At 36.4% G+C, this 23,100-nt stretch overlaps 5 protein-coding genes and 1 long non-coding RNA gene across 7 annotated transcripts in view; all 6 read right to left on the reverse strand.

Moving 5' to 3' along the window:
* Nucleotides 1–719, reverse strand: part of LOC110764314 (MADS-box transcription factor 14-like) — a 9,888-nt gene extending 9,169 nt beyond the window's left edge. The window contains exon 1 of the mRNA XM_021967247.2: nt 174–719. Coding sequence (XP_021822939.1) covers nt 174–358 — 185 coding nt within the window. The 5' untranslated portion in view covers nt 359–719. The remainder of the gene's footprint in view (nt 1–173) is intronic.
* A 3,466-nt stretch (nt 720–4,185) lies between these two features.
* On the reverse strand, nt 4,186–4,963 carry LOC110764446 (uncharacterized). Its single transcript, XM_021967429.2, has one exon. It carries the CDS (start codon nt 4,852–4,854, stop codon nt 4,480–4,482), a length of 375 nt encoding a protein of 124 aa, XP_021823121.1. The 5' UTR covers nt 4,855–4,963; the 3' UTR covers nt 4,186–4,479.
* A 3,929-nt stretch (nt 4,964–8,892) lies between these two features.
* Nucleotides 8,893–9,666, reverse strand: LOC148296170 (uncharacterized). The gene is made up of 2 exons (XR_015834662.1): nt 9,364–9,666; nt 8,893–9,007 (listed from the first exon to the last, which is right to left on the reverse strand). It is a non-coding gene; the product is annotated as an uncharacterized LOC148296170 (long non-coding RNA).
* An 826-nt stretch (nt 9,667–10,492) lies between these two features.
* Nucleotides 10,493–12,957, reverse strand: LOC110764450 (squamosa promoter-binding-like protein 13A). 2 transcript variants are annotated; one of them, XM_021967437.2, is made up of 4 exons: nt 12,817–12,957; nt 11,936–12,470; nt 11,652–11,785; nt 10,493–11,316 (listed from the first exon to the last, which is right to left on the reverse strand). In XM_021967437.2, exons 2-4 carry the CDS (start codon nt 12,421–12,423, stop codon nt 10,763–10,765), a joined length of 1,176 nt encoding a protein of 391 aa, XP_021823129.1. In that variant the 5' UTR covers nt 12,424–12,470; nt 12,817–12,957; the 3' UTR covers nt 10,493–10,762. The 2 variants fall into 2 exon arrangements, with proteins under 2 accessions (XP_021823129.1, XP_021823128.1); XM_021967436.2 differs by lacking the exon at nt 12,817–12,957 and having other exon boundaries at nt 11,936–12,763.
* Nucleotides 12,958–15,192: 2,235 nt separating this feature from the next.
* On the reverse strand, nt 15,193–17,475 carry LOC110764429 (putative WRKY transcription factor 24). The gene is made up of 2 exons (XM_021967405.2): nt 16,766–17,475; nt 15,193–15,542 (listed from the first exon to the last, which is right to left on the reverse strand). The coding sequence occupies exons 1-2, from the start codon at nt 17,257–17,259 to the stop codon at nt 15,365–15,367; spliced, it is 672 nt and encodes a 223-aa protein (XP_021823097.1). The 5' UTR covers nt 17,260–17,475; the 3' UTR covers nt 15,193–15,364.
* Nucleotides 17,476–19,521: 2,046 nt separating this feature from the next.
* On the reverse strand, nt 19,522–22,792 carry LOC110764460 (NAD(P)-binding Rossmann-fold superfamily protein). Its single transcript, XM_021967448.2, has 4 exons — nt 22,322–22,792; nt 21,879–22,078; nt 21,100–21,329; nt 19,522–19,979 (listed from the first exon to the last, which is right to left on the reverse strand). The coding sequence occupies exons 1-4, from the start codon at nt 22,414–22,416 to the stop codon at nt 19,701–19,703; spliced, it is 804 nt and encodes a 267-aa protein (XP_021823140.1). The 5' UTR covers nt 22,417–22,792; the 3' UTR covers nt 19,522–19,700.
* Nucleotides 22,793–23,100: the final 308 nt, after the last annotated feature.

Here is a 23,100-nt window from a genome sequence, read left to right on the forward strand (position 1 = left end):
GGCAGCTAGCTGACCAACCAATAGGGAGAAAGCTACAGCTAAGATATTTTGTAGAAGAAAAAGTAACAGTAGAAGCAGCAAGGCGGTGCGGTGGGAAACAACATGAAGAAAAGGTCTTAGCTACTGTAGTAACAACAGTGCGATGGATGGATGGATGAAAGGGGCGTACGTACCTCTCGCCGCTACAGAACTCGTAGAGCCTTCCCTTGGCGGAGAAGATGATGAGGCCCACCTCCACGCTGCAGAGCACAGAGAGCTCGCGAGCCTTCTTGATGAGGCCGCTCCTCCGCTTGGAGAAAGTCACTTGACGCCGGATCTTGTCATCGATTCGCTTCAGTTGCACCTTCCCTCGTCCCATTGTCGCTTAATTTCTGTTTCTGTCTGTGTCTGTTCTGAGTCTGTGTGAGTGTGAGAATAGGTAAAAACGAGTAGTTGATGATGAAAACCCTAACCCTAAGGTTTCTGTGGGAAGCAAATCGAAAGAGAAACGAAAAGAAAACAAAAAGAGGGTTATAAATTGGAAGCAGAATCGTCACCGTCTCCTCACCCCAGCACAGCACTAATACTACTACTGATAGCTCAGTCAATGAGTTAGTCGGTAACTCCCTTTCCTCCTATTGCTATTGTTATTGTTTTTCTTTTTCTTTTTCTTTTTCTTTTTGTTTTTCTTTTTCTTGTGTAGGGAGAGAGAGGGGGGGAGAGGGAGAGAGGATGAGAGAGGAGAAGGAGAGAGAGAGGATATGGATATAAACCATTACCATTTACGTAAGTGTTTAATGAAATTACCTTTTCCAATTTTTCGATTTCCATGCCTCCAAATACACTAGACTGAATCTCTGCTCAACACGTGTAAGTTTTCCCTTCATCAGATATTTTTATAAAAAACCATCATCATCGTCATCGACTCACCCAGCCTCCATCCTCTCCCTCACCCTCACCCTCCCCGCTCACCCTGTCCTGCAATATTAATACTAAAAATAAATAATAAAAAGAGTACTAGTTGAACGGTGCTAAATTTCAAACTCAAATGACACACATGTATATCTTGTAGCCAATCTAGGCTGTAGATGTTGGACTCCAGCCGACCCACAAAAGATATTTCAATTGTAGACCGGACAGAGAGAGAGAGAGAGTGTGTGTGTGTGTTTGGTTTGGCTTGGTTTGGTTTGTTTGTGTTGTGTTATAACGTTTGGAATTTGGAGTAACGTGCTTTTTTGAAACATCAATTAAATGAAAACAGAGAAAATTAAAATAAATATTAGTTTCGCACACGAAAGAGGAAATGTTTGAAAACAAAAGAGGAAAGTTTTCTCGGTGCTCATGTCAGCAAAAGGGGGACCGGCAGATGTGAGTTGAGGAAGCCAGCCAGCCAGCTGAGATTTTCACAACTCAAATCAAGCCGTTTCTCTCTTTGTTTTGTTTTTTTTTATTAGGGTGTATTAATTAATCATTGGAATGTACTGGTGTGCTTTCACTTTTTTTTTTCTTTTTTTGCCACTTTGATGCCAAAATCCAAGTAACTCAATTGTACTTTTTTTTATTTTTATTTTCTGAAAATAGTTCATTTACTATTGGGGGACCATACATCTGGGGCGATGCTCTCCTGTTTCCACGTTTAGGGTAAGTCGTAAGTGACTAGCAAGCGACGGTCGTCCACGTCGCAATCTTTTTGGTGTGATGAATGAATGGATGTCCCATCACCCCACGTCCACATCATTTCCAAATTTATATAACTCGAATTTGTTCTCAGTATATCCAATTTTGGGATTAGCGGTCGAGTTGGTGGTGGTGGTGGTGGTGTGTTTGGTGACCTTTCGTACTCTTGTGCACACACAAACATACACACACATCTACACATCAAATATCTTTTTCTCCTTTTCTATCCATCCAGATTCGCAGAGGTGGGTCCCCTTCTAAATGGGCCTTCATACCCCTGAGGCCCAATTCTTAGGATCCATATAGCTGGCGGCAGCTTTTCCTTCTTTCTTTTGCCTACCCAGCTCAACTACTCTTCTACTTCTAGACCTGGCCTTCCACAAATAGATGCCTAAATAGGCAATCAATTAGGAGGTTGTGAGCAGTGCCGGCCCTGAGGGTGGGCAAGGCCATGGCCCTCGCATTTGTAGGCCCCAATTTATATATATTACTAGATGTACCAAGTTGAAGAATATGATTTTAGAGAAGAATAATTTCAATAGTTTGGCATTTAAAGGCCCCAAATCTGATTACAAGTGTTTCTGAAGAGTCCAAATGAAAATTATGTAATATATGAACATCAAGTGCATGTATTTAAGTATTTAATTGCTAAAAGTATAAATCAATGAAAGAAAGCCAATAGGGACTAGAAATTCTTTATTTATCCAAAAATTCTTGTTAGTAGATTATTTAGCAAGGAAATATGAAAGAGTGCAAATTATTTGTATTCTCATTCTTGTTTATTTTCAAATTATTTGCAAATTATTTGTATTCTCATTCTTGGTCAATAACGCAATGACACGTAGGATAACTTTTCCACGTGTTATTGTGTTATTGGTCTGGGATAGCAAAACAGTGTTATCCCCGTTAAATGTAAGTTTTTTTGTTAAATGAGGGGGCCAATCCCACTATCCAACAAGAGAGAGAAAATATTGGAGTTAAACTTTTTAAATGAATGAATGGTAACATTGAACCCCTCATTCAACCCCCTAACTAAAATTCTCCTCATTATAGAAACTCTCGGGGAGGCACATGTAAACCAAAGGTGAATGAATGAAACGTACATTAACTATTTCATGCTCTTCCACTCCAATATTCTCTTTTTTGTGATTTTCATTTTGACAGTGCAGTTTCTTCTTGACTGCTATATTCTTCTTCATACAATTAGTTGGGAGTTAAGATATAGTGGCTTAGAGCTATATTCTTGTTCATAAAATTAGACGGTTTGGATAATTGAAAAATAATGTGTGGTGGGTCTTATAAGGGTGTTTCTCAAATAAGTTATTTGAGGGATCCCTCAATTAAAGCTCATTATATATATAGAGAGAGAGAGATAAGATCCTCAACCCAATAAGGAGAGAATATTATAGGATTCTCTCACTTTAAAAAAAGAAAGCAAAAGTAAAGAAGACAATAAACCATTAGGATCATCATTTCTTGGTGGAGCTCCATATTTTTTCATTTTCTCCTGTTTATTTTACACTAAAGAGAGGGAGGAGGAGAAATATGAGGTAATAAGGCCATCTCTAACTCAAACCCAAAAAATCCTAAACTTTAGCCCAATTTTTCTTCTAATTCAAGAAAAGTAAGGGGCTAAAATTTGAGAAAATCCAAACTTGAGGCATAGTTGGACTGAAATTTTTTTGGTGGAGCCCACTCAAGACTGGTGCAACCCATGTGCAAAGAGGTGTGAATGGGGCTCGCAGCTACTGTGCAGCAGAGAGGTGTCGCGCCCTGATGCTTTCGGCTTTTTTTTTTTTTCTTCTTTTATTCCAATAGTAATCCAAATAAACGATCCATATTAAATCCAAGTTATTTTAATGGTAAAACAAAAGATCCAACAGTCAAATAATATTTTAAATTAATCTAAATCATATCCAACCCCAAAACTCACTCCAAACTCTATAAATACTCACCCATATCTCAAATACAATTATATTTGTGGAACTTCAATTTTTTTTAGGTTAAATTGTTCAAAAAATTAAATTATGAAGTTATTTAAAAAGATTAAATGAAAAAAAATGATCCATGAAAAAAATATTAGACTTAAACCATTCTTAAACAATTTAATAAAGTTGCGGATTTAAAATTTGAGTATGAAGGGTTGGGGAAAAAACGGTTTGAGTTTGGGTAAAACCCAAATGGTTACTTTTTGGAGTGGGGAAATTTGGGTTTAAAACCAAATGGGTTGGAGAAAGCCTAAAAGAAAGAAAAGAAATATAACAAACGTTGAAGACAAGACAGAAGGGAGAATGGAAGAAATAAGAACCAAAAGTTATTAAAAAATTTATTTTTCTTTGTATTTATATACTCTGCTTCTCATCTATATATGCCCTTAATTATATTCATTGAAAAATAGAAAGAAAAAAGAAGCAGCAGAAGTGTAATTAAATAAGTCATTGAATTAGGAACTGTAACTGTTCTCTCTCTCACTCTAGGACTTGTGTTCTGCAGTTCATCTGCGATACATATAATTTATACACACATTAATTTAATGTTAAGATAATCCGGTGCATATATGTATGAAATTGAAATGAATTATTACAAATTGCTCCGTTTGAGTGGAACATGATACTCATGCATGCATACCATACTCCTAATTTAAGTCCTAGATTTGGGGATGCAAATATAATTGAAACAAATTAATGAAAACCTGCCTCTTTCTTTTTGTTCCGATGTTTAGGGATTTTTATTATGAGATGGAACTGGTGGATGGATCATAGTAGTAATTATACATAGTGCCTAGCTAGCTAGCTAATTACGCGGCGTGTTCCTTCCTTGTGATCAAGAGTTGATTCGTTCAAGCTTGAAACGTTCTTGAACAGATGAAATATAGGTTGCAGCCTTCATATCAACACTCTCATCACCAGCTGCAGCCGCACCGTAATGTTTATGATCAAACTGCTGCTTGAGCTGGCTGCTATGGTCTGCAGCAGGAACTATAAATGAAACCTTCTGATTAGGCTGAGCAGCAATCACATAGTCCATGAACTCAACTGAATAAGCGGCTGTGTTAGGAGAAGCCTGGCTCGGCTTAACCTTGCTGCTGGCCATGCCCATGCTGCTATATTGCATGCTTGTTGTGGAAGGTTTGGCAGCTCGGTAGAATGGCATCAACTTCCCCTTCATGAAACCTCTGCGCTTGCGATTGGACTCCATCAATCTTAAATCTCACCTTTTTTTTCTCAGTAGCTATAGCTCTGATGTCAAATGTGTTGGAGCAAGTATCTCTGTACTGCAAACTGAGGGCTCTATATATAACACTTGCTGGGTATGATACCATTTTTATTTTTATTTTTTCATTTTTTATAGTAGTATTACTCTTGTACTCAAGTTGAAAAGAGTGCAAGATAGAAATGATCGATCAGGATGTGTTGTGGTCCTCAATTAAATATCTGGAAGCATCATCTTTTTGAAGTCTTGGTCTACTGTGCCTATGCATATGTGTTCCATTTATTCCGATATGTATCGATCTTGCATTACTTAATTAAACAGATACCAAATACTTTATAAGATATGGAGAGGAACTTCGCCTTTATAAATTATACTTGAATAACCAATAATTGTGAATTAATTATTAATTATCTGCGTTGCCTAACGCAATCATTTAGCTATCTGCTCGGAGAACCATTTTCTTGGAGTTAGGCTGCACAGTATGTAAAATACTAATAGCAGACTAGTCTGTTTTCCTCAATATTCTTAACTAGTAATTAATTAGTTGGTAGTGACATATAATTAAGCATCAGAATACAGACAGATATATAGGCAAAGGCTTAATTTAGGGAATTAGGCAAGAATTATGCTTCCCCCACTGCCACTAATTAGCCTATCATTATTAGCTAGCAATTAATTCATAATATATATTCTAATTAAGGACATGTTTTCCATAATGCAGATATATATTGGCCCTGCAGCAACCATATCATATCTGCTGATGATTCCCCCAAGTTCCAAAGTGCTTTTAACTTTCCACCGCTTGATCCAAAAGGATAAAATAAAACCAATTATAGAAAACTACATCTCCAAAAAGATAAAGTAGTTGGAAGATGATATAAGTTTGTGATCTGTCAAGTAACCGAACTTGGAAAGACGATGCAAACTGGATGATGATCTTTTACAGAGGGAATATATATCTATATATATAGTAGCTAGGCAGCAGTACCTCATGCTTCTTGTTTGTGTACTTGGATTGGATGAGGCATATGCTGCTAGAGACCAGATTACTTGGAAAAGAAAAAAAAAAGGTAAAACTTGCAAACTTGCAGGAGCATATACTTTGGTGGATAAGAATGGTGTCTTTTTCAACGTACCCACAGGAGCACTTTCATGATCACATATGAAATGCTTTTCAATTTTCATGTAGCTGGGAGCACAACTCTCTGATCCCACAGGAGCACTTTCATGGTCACATATGAAATGCTTTTCAATTTTCATGAAGCGAAGAATTAATGCAAAGTCTCTGGCACATGTTAATCTGTTAATATCTGTCAAATATCTATTCTAGCTAGTTTTATAATCTGGAGAACTTCTTGAAAGACAGCAGAAAGAGCATCTGATCTCTGACGATCTACTTTTGCTTGATGGATCAAGCTGCGGTTAAGGATACTTGCAAATTGGCTTGATTTGCTTTACTCAGACAGGTGCTAGACAGTAGAAAAGCGATAACGTATCCACATTTCTCAACTTTCACGGATAAGATATTCTACCTGATTGACAAGTCGCTATTCTCACTTCCCCCCCCCAATATATTACATACGTACAAGTGGAGAAATTCTTCCGCACGGTGGTCGTAGAGTGTTACCAATCCGCTCATGTTATAATATATGTATAAATTTATTAATATTACATCCTAATATCCGTATTAATAATACATAAATTAGTAATACCACGTGGTGATGTTTTAATCCTTGTTGGAATTCTTGTAATTTATTTATTTATTTTTCCATTTTTCTTGTTTTTTATATAATAAAATTTAGATATACAATTGATTGTACGTACATGGACTTATAAGTAGCAGACCCACAGAGGCGCAAGGAAGTGCAACTGCACCTCTCTTCGTTGGAAAAAGCTTTGGAGGTGCTAGAGTTGCCCCTCTGCTATGTTGCCCACCAATTGCTCGAGCAAATGGCTGAACAATATTCTTCTTTCGCTGGCTGTGTTGCTGCGCTGATGGGTTGCGCGCAGCGCCTTATTTTTTTCAAAAAGTCCTAGCCAAAACGACGTCGTCTTGGGCCAGATCCAATTTGAAGAAGCCGTGCAAGGTGATATCATTGATATGCAGCAAATCTCAATTTGCTTTTAATCATGCTAGATGCCCTATCCCAAATCCTAATATGAATTTCAACGGAGATGGAGTCCCTGCTTTTGCTTTAAAATTTGAATTTCAGCAATTTTAGGTATGGTTCCTTTCCTCTTCTTTTTTTTTAAATGATAAGTTTATTATTATTTTTTTATTCAGTCCTTGGCCAATATCAAAACCATTATTGTTGTTTTCTTTTTGTAGAGAACTCCAAGTTTTTATAAAAACTGATTCATCGATCGATTAAGTTTTGTGCCAAAGAAGAAAATATTGTATCGATCAAGCTTCTAAAGTACGTTCAAATGTAATTCATAGTTAATCTAGAAAAAAGAAAAGATGAAACATGCTGTGTTTTTTCTTTCTTTTTCATCAACCGTTGCGCCAATTTCGTTTTCAACATATAAATGAAATTGACATTGTTTAAATTATAAGGCTATTTGGTTGTCAAATTTTTTAAAAACTTTTAGCATTTCAAAATTGCATCCGCCTTAAAATTCCTGGATTCGCCAGTGCTTATATATGTCCTTCTTCCCAATCTTTGACTCTTAATTTGTTTTACTTTCGAATTTTGATGCGTAAAGTGATCGAATATTTGCATGAACCAGAGGCGTAGTTGCTTTGCATCCCCAACTTTTGTGTTTTTGCCGGAAGTATACGTATGGTAGCTGATCTCAAAATTCTATGGAAATTGTAACCCGAAGAAAAAAAATTCTTAGGCAATTGAAGAAATCTTATTTATATTATTTACATTAGTTTCTTAAGTGATTTACCTTATCATATCCATGTACATATCGTATAAATATCGACAATATTGACGATAATTTCGGAAAATATCGATGTCGATAATTTCACTCACACTTCAGCAATATTTTGTCAAAATATCGGTGTAATATCCATAAAATATCAAAAATATCTATGTAAAGGAAAAAAAAGGAAAAAAAATATAAAAAGGAAAAAAAAGAAAAAAAAGGAGAAAAAAAAATACAAAGGGGATTTGAACCCCTCCCATTTTACTCATCCAACACCTTAACCACCATATCACTTATGCTTTTGTGATAATATGCTAAAATATTTATATTTATATGGGTGGCATGTTTATAATTACATGCAAAACTATTTTGGGGATTTATCATTTGATGACTTCTCTTCACAATACACTTACTCTACACATAAAGATGATGAAGATAGTGAAAAATTTAAATCTCATAGGAACTCTATGTGGTACTAAGTCACTCATGTATCTAACCATGCAATGTATAGAGTGTAAAATATTGTAGTAAATCATTATATATAAATTATTATGGTGTGTTTAATCTTTTTTCATTAATTACTACATATTTTCTACACTCACAATCACAGTGTTTGCTAGCTCGCTGTATAATCAACTTAAATCAGTTAAATCCATAATGCAATGCATTTCCTTCTAATTTTTTGTGATAAACTAATAGATAATTGACTAAATAAACATTCTCCAAAGTTTCAATAAAAATTTCCAAGTTTTTCTTACAATTTCCGTGGTTTTTATTCAATTTTTATCGATATCGATAATATCCCGATATTTCCATCGAAAATTCCATGTTTTTGGACTACCGATATTTTTTATATCATCGATATTTTAGACCTTGATTTGCACTAACACCCTTTCAAGTTTTCGGTTTTTTCACAAAATGCTCTAAGGTTTCAATAATTACACAAACACCCCCTAAGGTTTTCAATTGTTTTCACAAACCCCTTTTTGTTGATTTTTCATTAAAATATTGATGATTTTATATATATATAAAATTCTCGAATGACAAAATTAGCCTTTTAGATTAGATTGCACATATATTCATTGAGGTTGATTTTGTCATTTGCACACATTTTTTAAAATAAAATCAAGAAGTTTTGGACGAACAATCAACGAAAAGGGGGCGGATTTGGGCCCGAGCTCGATGAAATTTCTTGTTGGTCTACATTCGAATTTAGGTGTAAGAGGGCGAATTCACTATCTTGACCAACTGGTCTAACCCACGTCTGCACAATGAGCCACAATCTTATCAAGCTAAGAGAAAATGCACGAAAAAGAAAAATCAACAATGTGTTATTCAAGCGACCTTAATAATCCAAGGAAACTATCGCTTATTATGGGTTTGTGTTTTCTAAAGTTGTTGGTTGATGAGTTTTTGGAACAAAAAAAAAAGTTGTTGGTTGATGAGTTTTTGGAGACTGAACATGATATTGGCACGGCTCAATCAAATTAAAGGACCCAATTAACAGTTGAGAAGTTTGATTTGATTGAGCCACGCCAACATCAACATCATCATTCCACCAAAATGCTACAACTAGTCAACATTAACGACATTAATCATCAAGCAGGAAAAGGAAAATACCATAGCCTGAATGCGCTGCAAAACTTGAATATCCCATGTTTCATCCACCGTTGTTTATGTTTCTCAACACATCGGTAGAGAGAAACGGTATAAAACATGTTAGATGGAAGTTTTACTCCTGAATCCGTGGATGCATGACTGCAAATGCTAATCTGTCACTGATCCAGCGGACAAAAGAAAACAGAGATGAAATAATCAGAAGCTAAAAAGTAGAGTGTATGGCTTAAGAGGAAGATGTTGAAACTGATAGCAGGGAGAAGGTTTAGCATAGAGAATGGCTTGGACTTTGAAATGTTAATTTGCTTTGTTATGTATGTATATATATAGGGAAGTTGCAAATGCTGTACAGAAAAGAAACCCCAAGTCAATACTAAAATAGTGATATTTTTTTTCCGATTGATGTCAAACCTGATTTCATCTTTTACACCTAATGTTGTTGGAAATATATCAAATATGCTTGCTATTTGACTGAGTGTTTTCCCTCAGTATGAAAATAGGATAAACTACCAGCAAACAATGATTTGATAGATGCATGCTACTTTTCAATGAATCAAGGAAAATAAGGATTACTTCACGTATAAGCACTCTGAATCCAAACCTAATTCTGTTCTTTCACTTTCAATATTTGCTCAGGAATGTTGGTTAACTTCTGGCCAACTCAGAATGCTTAGAATGCTGCCTGATTGATGTAATAATCTGACCAATTGCTTTTTACATCAATCAGGCAGCATTTTAAGCATTCTAATTGGACCAATTACAATCACTCCAAATCAAGTCACTGTTACTTTGGCTTTAACTTTAAGTTGAATCTTCTGATGCCAGAAAAATCTCTTGGACTTCAAGGCTGAGCTCAGCTCTATATCACACACACGCATCTCAGAGTTCATATATCTTCGGTTCGGTCGCATTTTGTGTTCAGAGTTCATTCATTCAACAAGATTAGGACTAATTTTGCACCATTGCTTTCCTAATTGTCCCGCTACTTGTAGTGGGTTAGTAGGACATCATTGTTGGTGGTGGCTTAGTGGTGGTGTGACAATGACTCTTGACTTGGTTCCTCAAGATGGGATTAAGTGCTCCACAAATACAGAGTGTCTTCATTTCAAATTTTAATTGAGAATGCAACATATTTAGCAGAATTCAAACCTTAAGTTTGCATCTCCATGAAACAGAGAGGCAAAGAAATAGGACTTAGTTTATACAATTTAAAACACAAATACTTGACAACCACAAACTGGTATCTGGTAAGAGCTGTGACATTACCAACCAAAGCCATTACACCCACAATTTTCTGCAGATGACTTGTCCCAGATTATGTTTATTCCAGACCACATAAACAAGTAAAGTAGCACAAACACAAGTCTACCGCATATGCATATGCCCTGCAGGTTGCATCAGACTACTCCAATAAAATTGGAAGCATTTGCGCCCCATTGTCCAAAAAGCCATCAGGCCCCATAAGAAACATCATTTCTGGATTGGCAGCCTTGTCCTCCGCATCATGTGAGCATGAGAATTCTGCAAAACTGCCGTTCATCTGTAGTCTCGAGTCTGGGAGCTGACCTGGATGATTAGTAGTGACACTGGACTGTGTCACTGAAGCTTGTGCTGGGTGTGATGACAGAAGATAGAGAGCACAACCCGAGTCGATGACTCGAGTCATACCATCAGAAGACATTATATGACCGCCCTTTCTGCTTTCTGCAGGTGAAGCAGCAGTTGTTGGAAATGGCTGCTGGGGCAAGAAAGTTTGAGGGGCTGCCCGGTTGCCTGAAGCAGCTTTAGGGTCATTATTTGTCTGCAAGAAAAGAAATGGTTTATCTCCTCCATTGAATGAAGGATGGCGGCTGTAAAGCATGGATTCTGCTCCATTTTTGGCTTCCACAGGCCACATACTTCTCACATTATTGGTTGCACATATCTGCGGGTTACTAAATTGCAAGATTCTGGGACCTGGATGTTAGTTAGGAAGGCATATCAATCCCATAATCAAAGGCCATAATCAATATGAATTGGTTACCAAAGGAATGAAGAAAAGGGGTATTCTAGCATAGCAGTTCTTGATCAATAGTTTGATAATTTGAAAAGTTAACTGGGCAAGGCAAGCTCTTCAAAATTATGATCTGCCAATTCGGTCAAATTGTGAATACTATCAAAGCTAAATGAACTGTCTCAATTCAGTTTGGTTCTTCTAAACAAAAGAGTTGATTGCAATTAGGCAAAACAAGTTCTGGATATAATCAAATTGTAGACTGCAACAACAACAACAACAAAAAAACAGTTAATACCTTTGTAACCGGACAGGAAGTTGGAAGTGAAGTAGAGGGACTCTGGTTTAGGCTTCCTCCTACGCTGGTTGTGACCGTTGAGACGTTTCCTGCAGCTTCTCTTCACCTCATCAAACTCCACCAGAGAATGGAATCTACAACACTTGATGAAAAATCACATGTAAATATTGTAATTGTAATTGAAATTGAAAGAAGCTCACTTCCTAACAAATTGTACATAAAAATGAAAAAGAACCCTAAATTGATTAAAGCATGGTGATTGCAGAATTGATCATAAATATAACCTGCTGCACTGCTGGCAGAACCGTTTTTGTTCACCCCTGACGGTGACAACAGGGGTCTTAGAGTGGAGCTCACAGACTCTATGGCGTCGGTGATACTCCCTGCAAAGACTGAGGTCTGCCTTGCAATCCTGAACCAAGCATGACGCTTTCTGCTCATCAGTTCCATTACTTTTAACCCTTTTGGATGATGATGATGAAGATGATGGTGACGATGACGGTGACGATGATGACGCCACAGCTGAGGGCTTAATTGGGTCCTTGAACATGTGTACAGCAGGAGGAGAATCAGACAAGTTTAAATCAACTAGTAAAGATCCAGCAGCTGCTGATCTCTTCTTCTTCTGGGGTTGTGAGATGGACCCAACCAAAGCAGCAAGGTCACTATCTTGTTCCTGTTTTTGCTGCTCCAATTCCAACTCCAACTCCAACTCCAACTCCAGCTCATCAGTTGAATCCCAACAAGCAAAGTCCTTAAAGTCCCACTCCATAACCACAACAACAAAAACTCTGCCTTCTTCTCTAATCTCCTCCTTTCCTAGAGACGAGAGAGACACACACAGACAAGGCTTAGGCAGTGAAGAAGAAAAACACATAAACTTGCAGAGAAATTGAGTTGAAGATAATTAGCAGCAGCACTGTGTTATCCCTGTTCCCTCCAAAACAAGGAAGGTCAAAGGATTCATTGCAAAGTAAACTCAAAGTAGGAATCAATGACTAGCTCAACAAATATAATTTAATCACAACCCCTCCACTCACACTCTCTTAGAGGGAAAGGGAATATATATATAAATTAATTACTTTGCCCCATATTGCTAATTTGTTATTTGTTATTGTTAACAACACTAGAAAGAAACAGAGCAGATAAATCCAGCAAGGACCACCTGAGGCTGAGAGTTTTGTCTAGTTTTTCCTTCTTCTTTTCTGCTTGTTTTTTTATAAATTTGGTAAACCATTATTAGGAGGAGTGCAAAACAAATACATATATTAAATTAAAAAAAAGTATATAAAAAGAAATAATGAAGATAATAAAAGAAAAGAGAAACGAATGGCAAAAGAAAGAGACGGGTATTGTTACTTTCAACTTTTCAAAACAGTTGCACCATTTTTATAATCATCAACATGGAGGAAAAAGTACTCAAAAGAAGCGAACCCAGAAGGCAGCCACGTCATCCTCCATATATCCTTGCATATATATATATCTTCCAGCATCTGTATTCTATGTCACTCCCTCCCACGAGTATGAGTCATGACAAGGCTCCATCCATTTGATTTCCATATATGATCCATTATGAATCCCAAATATGGTATAACAAATCTTAATCCAAGATAAGCACCATTATTTTCAACACTTGAATTAATATCACTGCTGCCCCCCACTGCTTTTTTTATTATTTAATGGAATACTTTAATATTGGAATTGGGCGCACCACTACTGCTTCTTTCCTAATCTGTTCATATTATTTATGATATTTATCAATCAACTCAGTTTAGTGCTATACTTGTTTTTAATATTGAAAAACAAAACATTTGTGTGTGAATCACTCATCTTTTATTGTATGAAAAAAAAAAAAAGTCATATAATTCCTAATTTGATCAATTAGCTCATTTTAGTGATTCTTCATTCTAATGTTGAAAAAATTTCTGGCGTTTTAATACCTCATTTTATATATGTACGTGCAGACATTATTTCCTCTCTATTTATAGAAATTCTCATATACACGAATTATTTCCTCTCTATTTATAGAAATTCTCATATACATATATATGCATGAGAGAATAATATATATAAATTTTGGTGGGTTCAATATGTAATGGCAAATTAAACTAAGACCACTAGTCCATAGGGATGTCTAGTTGTCGACAATCATAAAAGAATGACTTTGGTCTGGTCTATCCAGACGGTAGACGCCTTACGCTTAAATTAATTTTCTTTTCATGTAAGTGGTCTAATAACCATAATTTAAGCAGACAAATATATATAGTTTCCCTGTATTTGATACCTTGAAGGAGTCAAAAAATTTAAAATCTTGTTCGTTGTGAGTTGATTATATATATAATATATTGGAAAGATTATTATTAGAATGATGGAATTACTCATACTATATAATCAAGGGAATTAACAGGTGGATAATACTTTTCAAGTTCTTACTACTAGCACCATAAGATTAAAAGAATTGGATTTACTCATAATCATATCATACTTATCTACTTCTTTCCTCTCTTTTTTATTTATTTTTTATTTTTTTATGGGTAAATATCACGAGGTGTCCCCACACTTAAAGGGTGAAATTAATCCCTGCTCAAGATTCTGCTTGTCCTTGTTACAAAGTGCTCCCAACTGGATTCGAACTCCTGTTATTGAGACACTAGATTGTTTGCCAACTTGAGATTGCACTTTGCCGACACCACATCTTGAGGTTTGTTTTTTCTTTTTCAAAAGACAGAGAATATTTATAAAATCAAAAAATTCATAAAAAGCCTAATGTGGGCTATATTCCTCAATCCTAATCAAGCTTTTATTGTCTCCCGATTTGGGAGAAAAGTGTTGAGGATTGACCCATAATCATTTATCTCGTAATTAATTAGTGAAGTGGGTCTCCAAAGTCGGTACATCCCTTATAGTAGTATTACTATTAGGCCCAATACAAACTTTCTCCCTACCCACTAATAAGGGCTCGTTCAATAGGGGCATGAGGTCCAAGCAGCCGGTCCATTTGGATGTTCTTCTATATTCGATTAATCCTATCACTATATAAATTAATAGAAAGGAAACTTGACTTAGTCCTCCTTAGAAATGGTGTGTTTTTTCCTCTAAAAAAATAAAAATAAAAATAAATAGTGTGTTTTTTCTATTGGATCCTTGTGGCTAAATTTTTTTTAATCGGGTCCCTATGGTTTACATTCTTTTCACAATCAATATTATCAAACTAGAGAATCTATATCAATCTGCTATAGTTAGGCAGACATGTCAATTGGTAAGACACCTCTATCTGGGATATTAAAGGCATTCAAACCAAGTTGTAATATAGGTGGGCACACTGCCATGATCAACTAACGTAACCCACATATCATATGCGCTAATTGACGAACTCTTTAATTTGTCTTTACTATGTAATTTGTAAATAAAACCTAACTGCAAAGACCTCTCATTGAAATAAAACTATAAAGACTTAATTGAAAGGAAAAGAAAAAACCCAGATTACTTAAATCAATTGATGCCATGAGCACAAAACTAATTTCAGTACCGCTCTAACTAATAAAAGTAATTTGATGAATTAGATATATATAGCACAAACTTATTTCCATATATGTAGAGAAATAATATCTGTTTTGTTTAGAAGAGTTGTTCTCTTTTACAAAAGCATGCTGCATGCATATGATTTCCTTAATTTATATCTGCATTGATGATGATTTGATGATGCTTCAGAATCAGAAGGGGGTGTAGATTTGCATCTGATTCAAGATATGTTCGAAGTTATCAGAAGGCTTCTCAATTGGATGGGTGTGCATCCCTTCGTAAGTAGTCACCACAATGCCTTCATCCTTGGTTAGGCGTTGGACTTGCTTTTTCACATTGCACCCTTGGTACGTACATCGATAGTAGCTTCTGCACCAAATTAATTAACAAGAGAGAGCTTCAGTTTTTCACTCGTAACATATTTTTTATATACAAGCAAAACCATGCCATCATTGCCATGCATGCATGCATTATATGTAATCATTTTGAATTAATGCTAAGTGTAGAATAATTCAGAAAAAGAAATGTGTTAATTTACAAACAATATTGTTTAGGAATTGAAATTTGCAGAATCAATTAACTTACCGCCTTACACTCTTCCTAGAACCAAATTAAAATTAGCAAAAATCTAATTGGCTTCAGGGATGACGATTATCTGAGTGTTAGACCGCCAAAATAATTGATTAGGTGTTATGGTACCCTTTCTGATAGATTCAATTGTCCATGTATAGAACCCTTCTGAGGATCGATCGTGACTGTTTTTTTTTTTTTATCAAAGCACACTTCGATCGATATCATTCAACCTCTAAAAAGAGAGGAACAAGAAACTTACAACTGAAAAAACAAAAGGGGTGGAGATGGAAAACTAAACCTACACTCAGTCTAGGGCAAATATGATTTAATTATATCTTGGAGTTTTGACATAGATGTGGTCTCTCTATGTATGATTTTCAAAAATCAGGTCCTATTTTGATGTGGTCGTATGATTAGGGCTCGTTTGATTTGCGGATTGCATCATAAGGTCAGTAAATATGAAATTACATATTTCTAATTAGGAAAACTTTGCATGGATCAAGAGTTTTTATTAATGTATTCACAACCAATTAAGCCATGAGAGAGAGAGCGAGCTGAAAACCCTAAGACTAGATCGCAAAGTGAGAAAGAAAAACCTAGAATTGAAAGCTTTAGAAGCGTATCCAGAAACTAATTAAAGTAAAATAAAGAAACAATAATGAAAATCCTGGTGCATGCAAATGCAATGCAATTAATGTATGAAGAGAACCCCAATTTCTCCCCCGGCCATGCATTAATTGTGAAGTTCTATCTAACAAAGATATTGTTTTCAATTCCTAGTGGAAAATCAAGTTAAGATCTTGCTTTTCTGCAAAGCCACACGTGTTTATGGATGGCCATGGTGGGATCTGCTAGCTAATACCATACTAGTACTATAATAGATCAAATCTGGTACTCGTTGTCATCGAAATCACAGAAGAAAATGAAGGATTTAGGATGAAAAACAAACAAGTGATCACATCATATATATTATGTAGTATGAAAAGATGAAGAAAAACGAAGCATATATATACATATACCTGGGAAATTTGTTGTTTTTGACCGCCTTTTGACCATATTTTCTCCACCGGTAGCCATCGTCAAGTATATCAACCTGACTTCTTGTTTGAAAAGCATATTTGGGCTTTCTCGTCTTCTTCTCCCCCTTGTTCTTGTTTCCTGAATTAGTGGCCTCATGAGGATTTTGGTCAGCTCCAACAACAACATTATTAATATTAATGTTTGCACTTGCAGTAGTAGTCAGATCAGAATATTGCTGCTGCAGGTACTGATGATGATCTTTGTTTATCAAAACTTCTCTCCCAACATGGTTTTCTGCTGATGATCTCAACCCCAAAAGTCCATTTGAACTTCGATCGCGGCCGTCAAAGTAGTTGTAAACTTGAGAGCTTCCCATTCCCATATGATGATCATCTGTAGTAATATTATTTGTTGCAGAGATAGGGATCATGGGATCATAGTTTGCTGATGATGTAGAAGAGGAGCAAGGAAAGAACATTTGATACTTCTCCATATGAAGAAAGAAACTAAGCCAGCTAGCTAGAGGCGGCTGAGATAAATGACCACAACTTTATTCTCTCTCTCTCTCTCTCTCTCTCTCTCTCTCTCTCTCTCTCTCTCTCTGTGTCTATATATATATATAGAGATATACAAAAGAGATATGATCACCCAAAAAAATGAGTATGGTGTGGTGTCGTAAAAGGCACGAAAATGGTCCAAGGCAAAGGAATTATAGGCTTCATTAGCGGATATGTGATAGAGTGAGGTGCTGAGGAGGAGGGAGGCAGCTGATATATTGGAATAGTGGAGGCGGCTTCATCATTAGCCACACTATGAGTCTATGACTAGCTAATCTACGATTCATTACTTAATTAAGATAAATTATACTTGAATGGTGGAGTGAAACAATATCTTTGGTTTCGTTGTGGTCGAGAAACACACACAAATGACAAATTAATGGGAGTTTAATTGTAAAAGTTGGTGCTGATGCATGCTATGCGTAGACTAAGAGCAGTCGCCTTTGGACTGGTGATAAATTTATACATATAGTCGACTTGGCACATGTGTGGACAATTTGTGGCGCGTCCAACATGGACTCTATATATATCTTTTATTTTTTATTTTTTATTTATTTTTGGTCTGACCATGACTTTATTTCATATTGGAGTTTGAATTGATGCATGCATATGGGTTTGTAGTGCATGTCTGCAAAATGTGCAACCACCTTACCCGTAGTTTCCATGAAATTGCTAGCTACCATTCATTAATCATGTGCGTATCTGGCCTTATTAACCCTGATTTTAGCAAAGGTTATGTAGGTCAAGTAGTTAAAGAGCTAGCATATACCCCTGCATCCAAGGTCCTAAGTTTGATTTCCCTCTTCCCCAATATTATCGCTTGTATTAAAATAAAACAACCTCATTTTGCATCACCCTAGTGAGATATGTATATGGATCAAATTGGAGCAGTACATTAATCTTTCATAGCATGCATCGATGCATGTTAGAAGCAAACACTATATTTAATGGTGGCCATCCTAAAGATCGTTCAGAATAATATTTTGATTACTAAATTATTTTGAAAAGTTAAAAAAAAGTTTGATGAGCTTAAAGAGACTTTTTGATTATCATAAAATTTGGTTATATTAGCTAAGTTTGGTCCAAGACAAAGTCACAATACAGAGACATGTGCATTTGAATTTTTGAAAAAGAAGTTCACGGATTGAGACTTTCCCGCAGCCCTCCATAATAATTAATAAAATTGAAAAGCAAAACCTTTTTCGTTGGATTTTTCAAAGAAATGGGTGGTGATTTCTCCGCAAACAGCCTCACGCCACATTACATATGTTACAGTGTTTGTATATGCTAGACACCAATTGTTGGACTAAATTCTCTTCCTTCCTCACCTACAAGACTAAACCAGAGCCGTTTCAGCAACTGTTGTATTTCTTACATACAAACATGCACCCCACCCTTGTTCTTGATTTCCATTTTCCCCCCTTTTAAATTTGGGATGTGGATGTGTGGATGTCCCAACCCAAAGGATATTAGTTGCCATTGTTGAACCACGACTTGCCACGAAATTCGCCGAAGCTTGATGATACAGATAGTGTGAAACTTGAGGCATGAGTTATGTTTGTGTCAAGGGATTAATCTTGTGGACAAAATTGCCCTCTAATACGAGATTTGGTATCTGTCCGTTGTCACACAAATTCAAGTTCATGCGTGCTCTGTTTATCATTCGGATTGTTTGACGTGGGCCGGCGCGCGGTGGGTGTGGGCGCTGCTCATTCGACAATCAGCTACACAACACAAACGTATACAACCCTATCATTTAGGACATAGACAAAGAGAAAGATGCCAGACCTATCAATCAAACTTCTATTCAAGTTTGAAAATGTGTCACTTTTTCAATCATTTGATCACGACCTCCTTGACTCGTTCATAATGGGAAGTCCAATACCCATTTAGCAAAGAAAACCAGCTCTGCTGATTGAATTTTACCTGAACATCAACTTTTTACCTGAACATCAACTTTCTTAGGCAATAGTATATTCATTCATTCTAAAGTTTTTGATGCATCGACCTCTGCTCACACCTTGAGCATGGCGAGAAAAAGACAAGCCCATTTGAATTTCCATCCCAAAATAAATGCTGTTCAGACATTCTCATCGCATATATTATATCAAACCAACAGATTTGTTATGCCCATCTTTTTTGCAAGGGAACTGATTCAATTTTTGTGATTCATAAGGAAGAGAATTTGACAATAAAAGTTTATCTGAAATGATGTGCTCATTCAATTCCTGCACTTGATTGAATGCAGGATCAACACTTTTACTGTGGACCCTGTTATACTGAGTAAAATGGAATCGATCTGAAACATAATCGGCTAATCGACCTATGAGCAGACCTAATCAACTAATGGCCGGGCAAAATATAACAGCGAGAAGAATCACATATACGAGCGCATCCGAGGTCTCATCAGAGACTGTGCCCCATCAACAAATATGGTTGTGCCTGTCATGTACTTTGACCCATCACTGATTAAATATATGACAGTTGAAGCCAGATCGTTTTTAACATCAAGCCATCTCTCCAATGGAGCTGCCTCCTTCACCAACTTCTTTGCTCTCTCCATACCCACAAACATTGGATATTCATCTTCTAGGTGCAAACCACGGGCAATTGCATTGACCCTAATCTGGTATCTACCAATCTCCAAAGCCGATGTCTGAAAATAGCAGCGACAAAAGGTTTTATGCAAAATTCAACTTCAGATAAAAAAGAAAATGAAACATAAAAGATAAATGAAAAATATACTAGAAGTTGTAGACATATGCAACAAGCAGCTCAAAATGTACTAAGTTTTAGAAGTACACGACACACACTAAAATGAACTTGTAACCTTAAAAGACAATCACAACACCAGAGATATGTGCAATGCATATGCCTCAGGTGTCTAACTTAAAGTCAATTTAGGAAATACCAAAGAGCAAGACCTCAGAAGGCCCTTACATCAAGGCTACACCTAAAAGTGTACGACCGATATGGGGAACAAAGGTACTTCAAATCCACCCAACAAAGTAGTCGCAAGACTCAGATTTCGCGGTTGAAGTGATAGGTATTATATAGAAAACCAAACTACACCATCCCATGCTTTTTCATAGAACTACATCTTCTATGCTCAAACATTTCCAATATACCAATGCCATTGAACTCAATGAGACTTCTCCTCATCAATGTGGTAACTTACTTTTTGTTACTTCTATCCCTGCACTATCTTTCTTAAATTGACACAATGACCATCCAACAGGTAAACAATCGCTCTGAATCTGTTAACCATCTTAGCAAACTAGCAGACATGATGGAAATTAAGCAAAATCATGATTCATCTCAGTGTTTCACCTCGCATGACTCAAAGCATATATAAAATGACTTCAAACTGTTAACTGGGGAATTCTTATTCAGGTGTAGTATGATCTACATGCTGCTAGCTTACTATAGCTGAGTGGACTCAAGAAATCTATGAGATGTTTTGGATAACCAACACCGTAGAATGCTAATTCCTAAAACAGAATTTCTTCTTTTGCTTCTGCAAGTTACCACCACACTACCTAATGCAAAATCACTCACATAAAAACCTGTAAATTCAAGGTTGCTAATAAACCAAGAGAAACTCAAATTTGTGTATTCAAACATGAGTGGCTGACATAGTTGCTTTCCTTGAAAGACTGATTCCTGACATTAAAAAAGTTCATTTGTGGAATTAAGGTACTCAGAACACATATGCAGCCGCAGTGTACTTGTTGATTGTATGTGCATGCATGCATGCATGAATCCAAATAACATACCCTAGCTAACTGCTGCACGGCTGCCGAGCATGCACTGTAGGCAGCAGCTCCTGGATAAATCCCTCTTTCAGCTCCAATTATCGAGGTCAAAAATATGATGGAACCTCCTGACTTATAATCTCGCATTCTTCTGCCAACAGCATTTAACAGAAACCATGCAGACATAAAGTTCCTCTTCATTATCTTTTTAAACTCATCTTCAGCTAATTCTAGATGCTCCTGCATTTTCCCTGTTCCAAACATCAGAAATGATAATTCTGCTTATGTCCAACTAAATTGCAACAACCTTTACATAGGCACATAAAAAATAATGATAGAAACTAAATTGGAAAGTAAAATCGACGAAGAATGTCCATAAAAGAAGTTGTTAACATGTTTTGACACAGGATCAACATATTCCCAAGAAAGGCGAATCAGATCAGTTCATCAGCCTTTGAAAATAAAAGTGAATATCTTCCAGAAAAAAAGCTGTTGCCGTTTTTTTTTGTCAATTTGCATAAAGTCAATTCCACATAGGTATTGTGCTATTGCTGACCATAACCCAGTCACGCATGGCAAACAGTGTTTTAGAGACTTTAATACAATTTTCAAATACCAAGTGTTTTCCCCAGTTTTCTCTTATCCGTTGTATGTATGTGGCTTGAAGTTATAATATTATTGCCAAAAGCAAGGGAGGAGGAACCCAGAACCCAACAAAGATATATGCCAACAACTTGTTCATTCCAAATTGTACACAGCAATTGAATTCTCCAAGTATATATATGGTACAGATTGCGTACCTTCATAAGTATAGCAATGCACAAAGGCATCCAAATTGCCCAAAATGTGGCATGCCTTATCCACTGCCTCATCAAAAGCTCCTTCTCTCTCGTCCTCCATGTCTACATCAACCACCTCAACTGGCACGACACCCTCCAATGAGCCCTTTATTTTCTGTTGAATGCTCCGCAGACAGCTCTCCTTTCCCATCAAGACCAGCCTGATTATGCAAAGCACCAAGGACAAAAACAAAAAGGAACCATTTAATAATACATAGAAGAAATCTTGAACCACCCATCTGTCCGTTCAATCACAAATTGCACCCAAATGAATTGAGACCCAGAAACGAGCAGATTCAGAAATTGACAATTTTAATTGAAGAAATTGAAAAGAAAAAAGGGAAGATGAAAACATTGGAATTTATATGGGGAAAAAAAGTAAGGGGGTTGGGAATTCAGCTCACCTGCATCCCCGCTGGGCCAAAGAGAAGGCAATATTGTGTGAAATGTCATCCCCATTGGAGGTGAGCAAAACCTTCTTCCCAGGAGAAGTCCCCATTTTCTAATTGAACAAGGACTTGACTAATACACTTATATTGGTGGGTTACAACTCTCTAATAGTGAAGAGACGGTAAAAAAGTTGGTATCTAAAGTTGATACCCTTAGACTCAAAAACTAAATCCAGAAATGAATTAAAAAGGGTTGGTGGTGTGGTGTGGTGTGTAATAAATAAGAAAAGGGAAAGTCTGCTCTGAATCTTGTTAGTGAAAAAAGTGAGCGGGTCAGTCTCTTCCCGCTGACTAAAGATTAAATATAGCTTTCTTTCATTTGGGAATTGAGATGCAGAGCTTTGCCAATATCAAATTGAAATCGTAATTCTGATTCATTCATGACTCTGAGGCGTCTGCACAAATTTCATGATTTCACCGCAAAAAAGAAAGAAACACGGTGATCACATCAGCTGTCAAGCCAAAAATATAACAGCTGTCCTAAGTTAACTTCTTCTGAAGCAACCAATAATCAATTAATGAGATTTTTATTCCCTTGTGACAAGTGGTATATACCACGTGGAAAAGTGACAAACAATTCTAATACTTTTTATGTAAATGTTAAATAAGTTATGCATACCACGTGGAAAAGTGGGATTCTGTCTAGTGGTAAGTTCGCAGTGTTTGATGATTGTGGTGGTGGTTGTGATGGAAGTTGCACAGAAACTTTTCCTCAAGGGTCAAGGCTGTTGAAG

The sequence above is a fragment of the Prunus avium genome, chromosome 3, assembly GCF_965620075.1.
Source record: "Prunus avium chromosome 3, drPruAviu1.hap1.1, whole genome shotgun sequence".
NCBI lineage: Eukaryota > Viridiplantae > Streptophyta > Magnoliopsida > Rosales > Rosaceae > Prunus > Prunus avium.

Excerpts from the sequence above, each read along its gene's own strand:
- LOC110764429 (XM_021967405.2), bottom strand. The coding sequence starts at position 17,259 with ATGGAGAAGTATCAAATGTTCTTTCCTTGCTCCTCTTCTACATCATCA. Across the intron at positions 15,543-16,765 it reads AAAAACAACAAATTTCCCAG|AAGCTACTATCGATGTACGT; the intron begins GTATATGTATAT and ends AATTTGGTGCAG.
- LOC110764450 (XM_021967436.2), bottom strand. The coding sequence starts at position 12,528 with ATGTGTTTTTCTTCTTCACTGCCTAAGCCTTGTCTGTGTGTGTCTCTC. Across the intron at positions 11,786-11,935 it reads TTCTGCCAGCAGTGCAGCAG|ATTCCATTCTCTGGTGGAGT; the intron begins GTTATATTTATG and ends CAAGTGTTGTAG. Across the intron at positions 11,317-11,651 it reads CTTCCTGTCCGGTTACAAAG|GTCCCAGAATCTTGCAATTT; the intron begins GTATTAACTGTT and ends ACTAACATCCAG.
- LOC110764460 (XM_021967448.2), bottom strand. The coding sequence starts at position 22,416 with ATGGGGACTTCTCCTGGGAAGAAGGTTTTGCTCACCTCCAATGGGGAT. Across the intron at positions 22,079-22,321 it reads TTGGCCCAGCGGGGATGCAG|GCTGGTCTTGATGGGAAAGG; the intron begins GTGAGCTGAATT and ends TTGCATAATCAG. Across the intron at positions 21,330-21,878 it reads GCATTGCTATACTTATGAAG|GGAAAATGCAGGAGCATCTA; the intron begins GTACGCAATCTG and ends TGTTTGGAACAG.
- LOC110764446 (XM_021967429.2), bottom strand. The coding sequence starts at position 4,854 with ATGGAGTCCAATCGCAAGCGCAGAGGTTTCATGAAGGGGAAGTTGATG.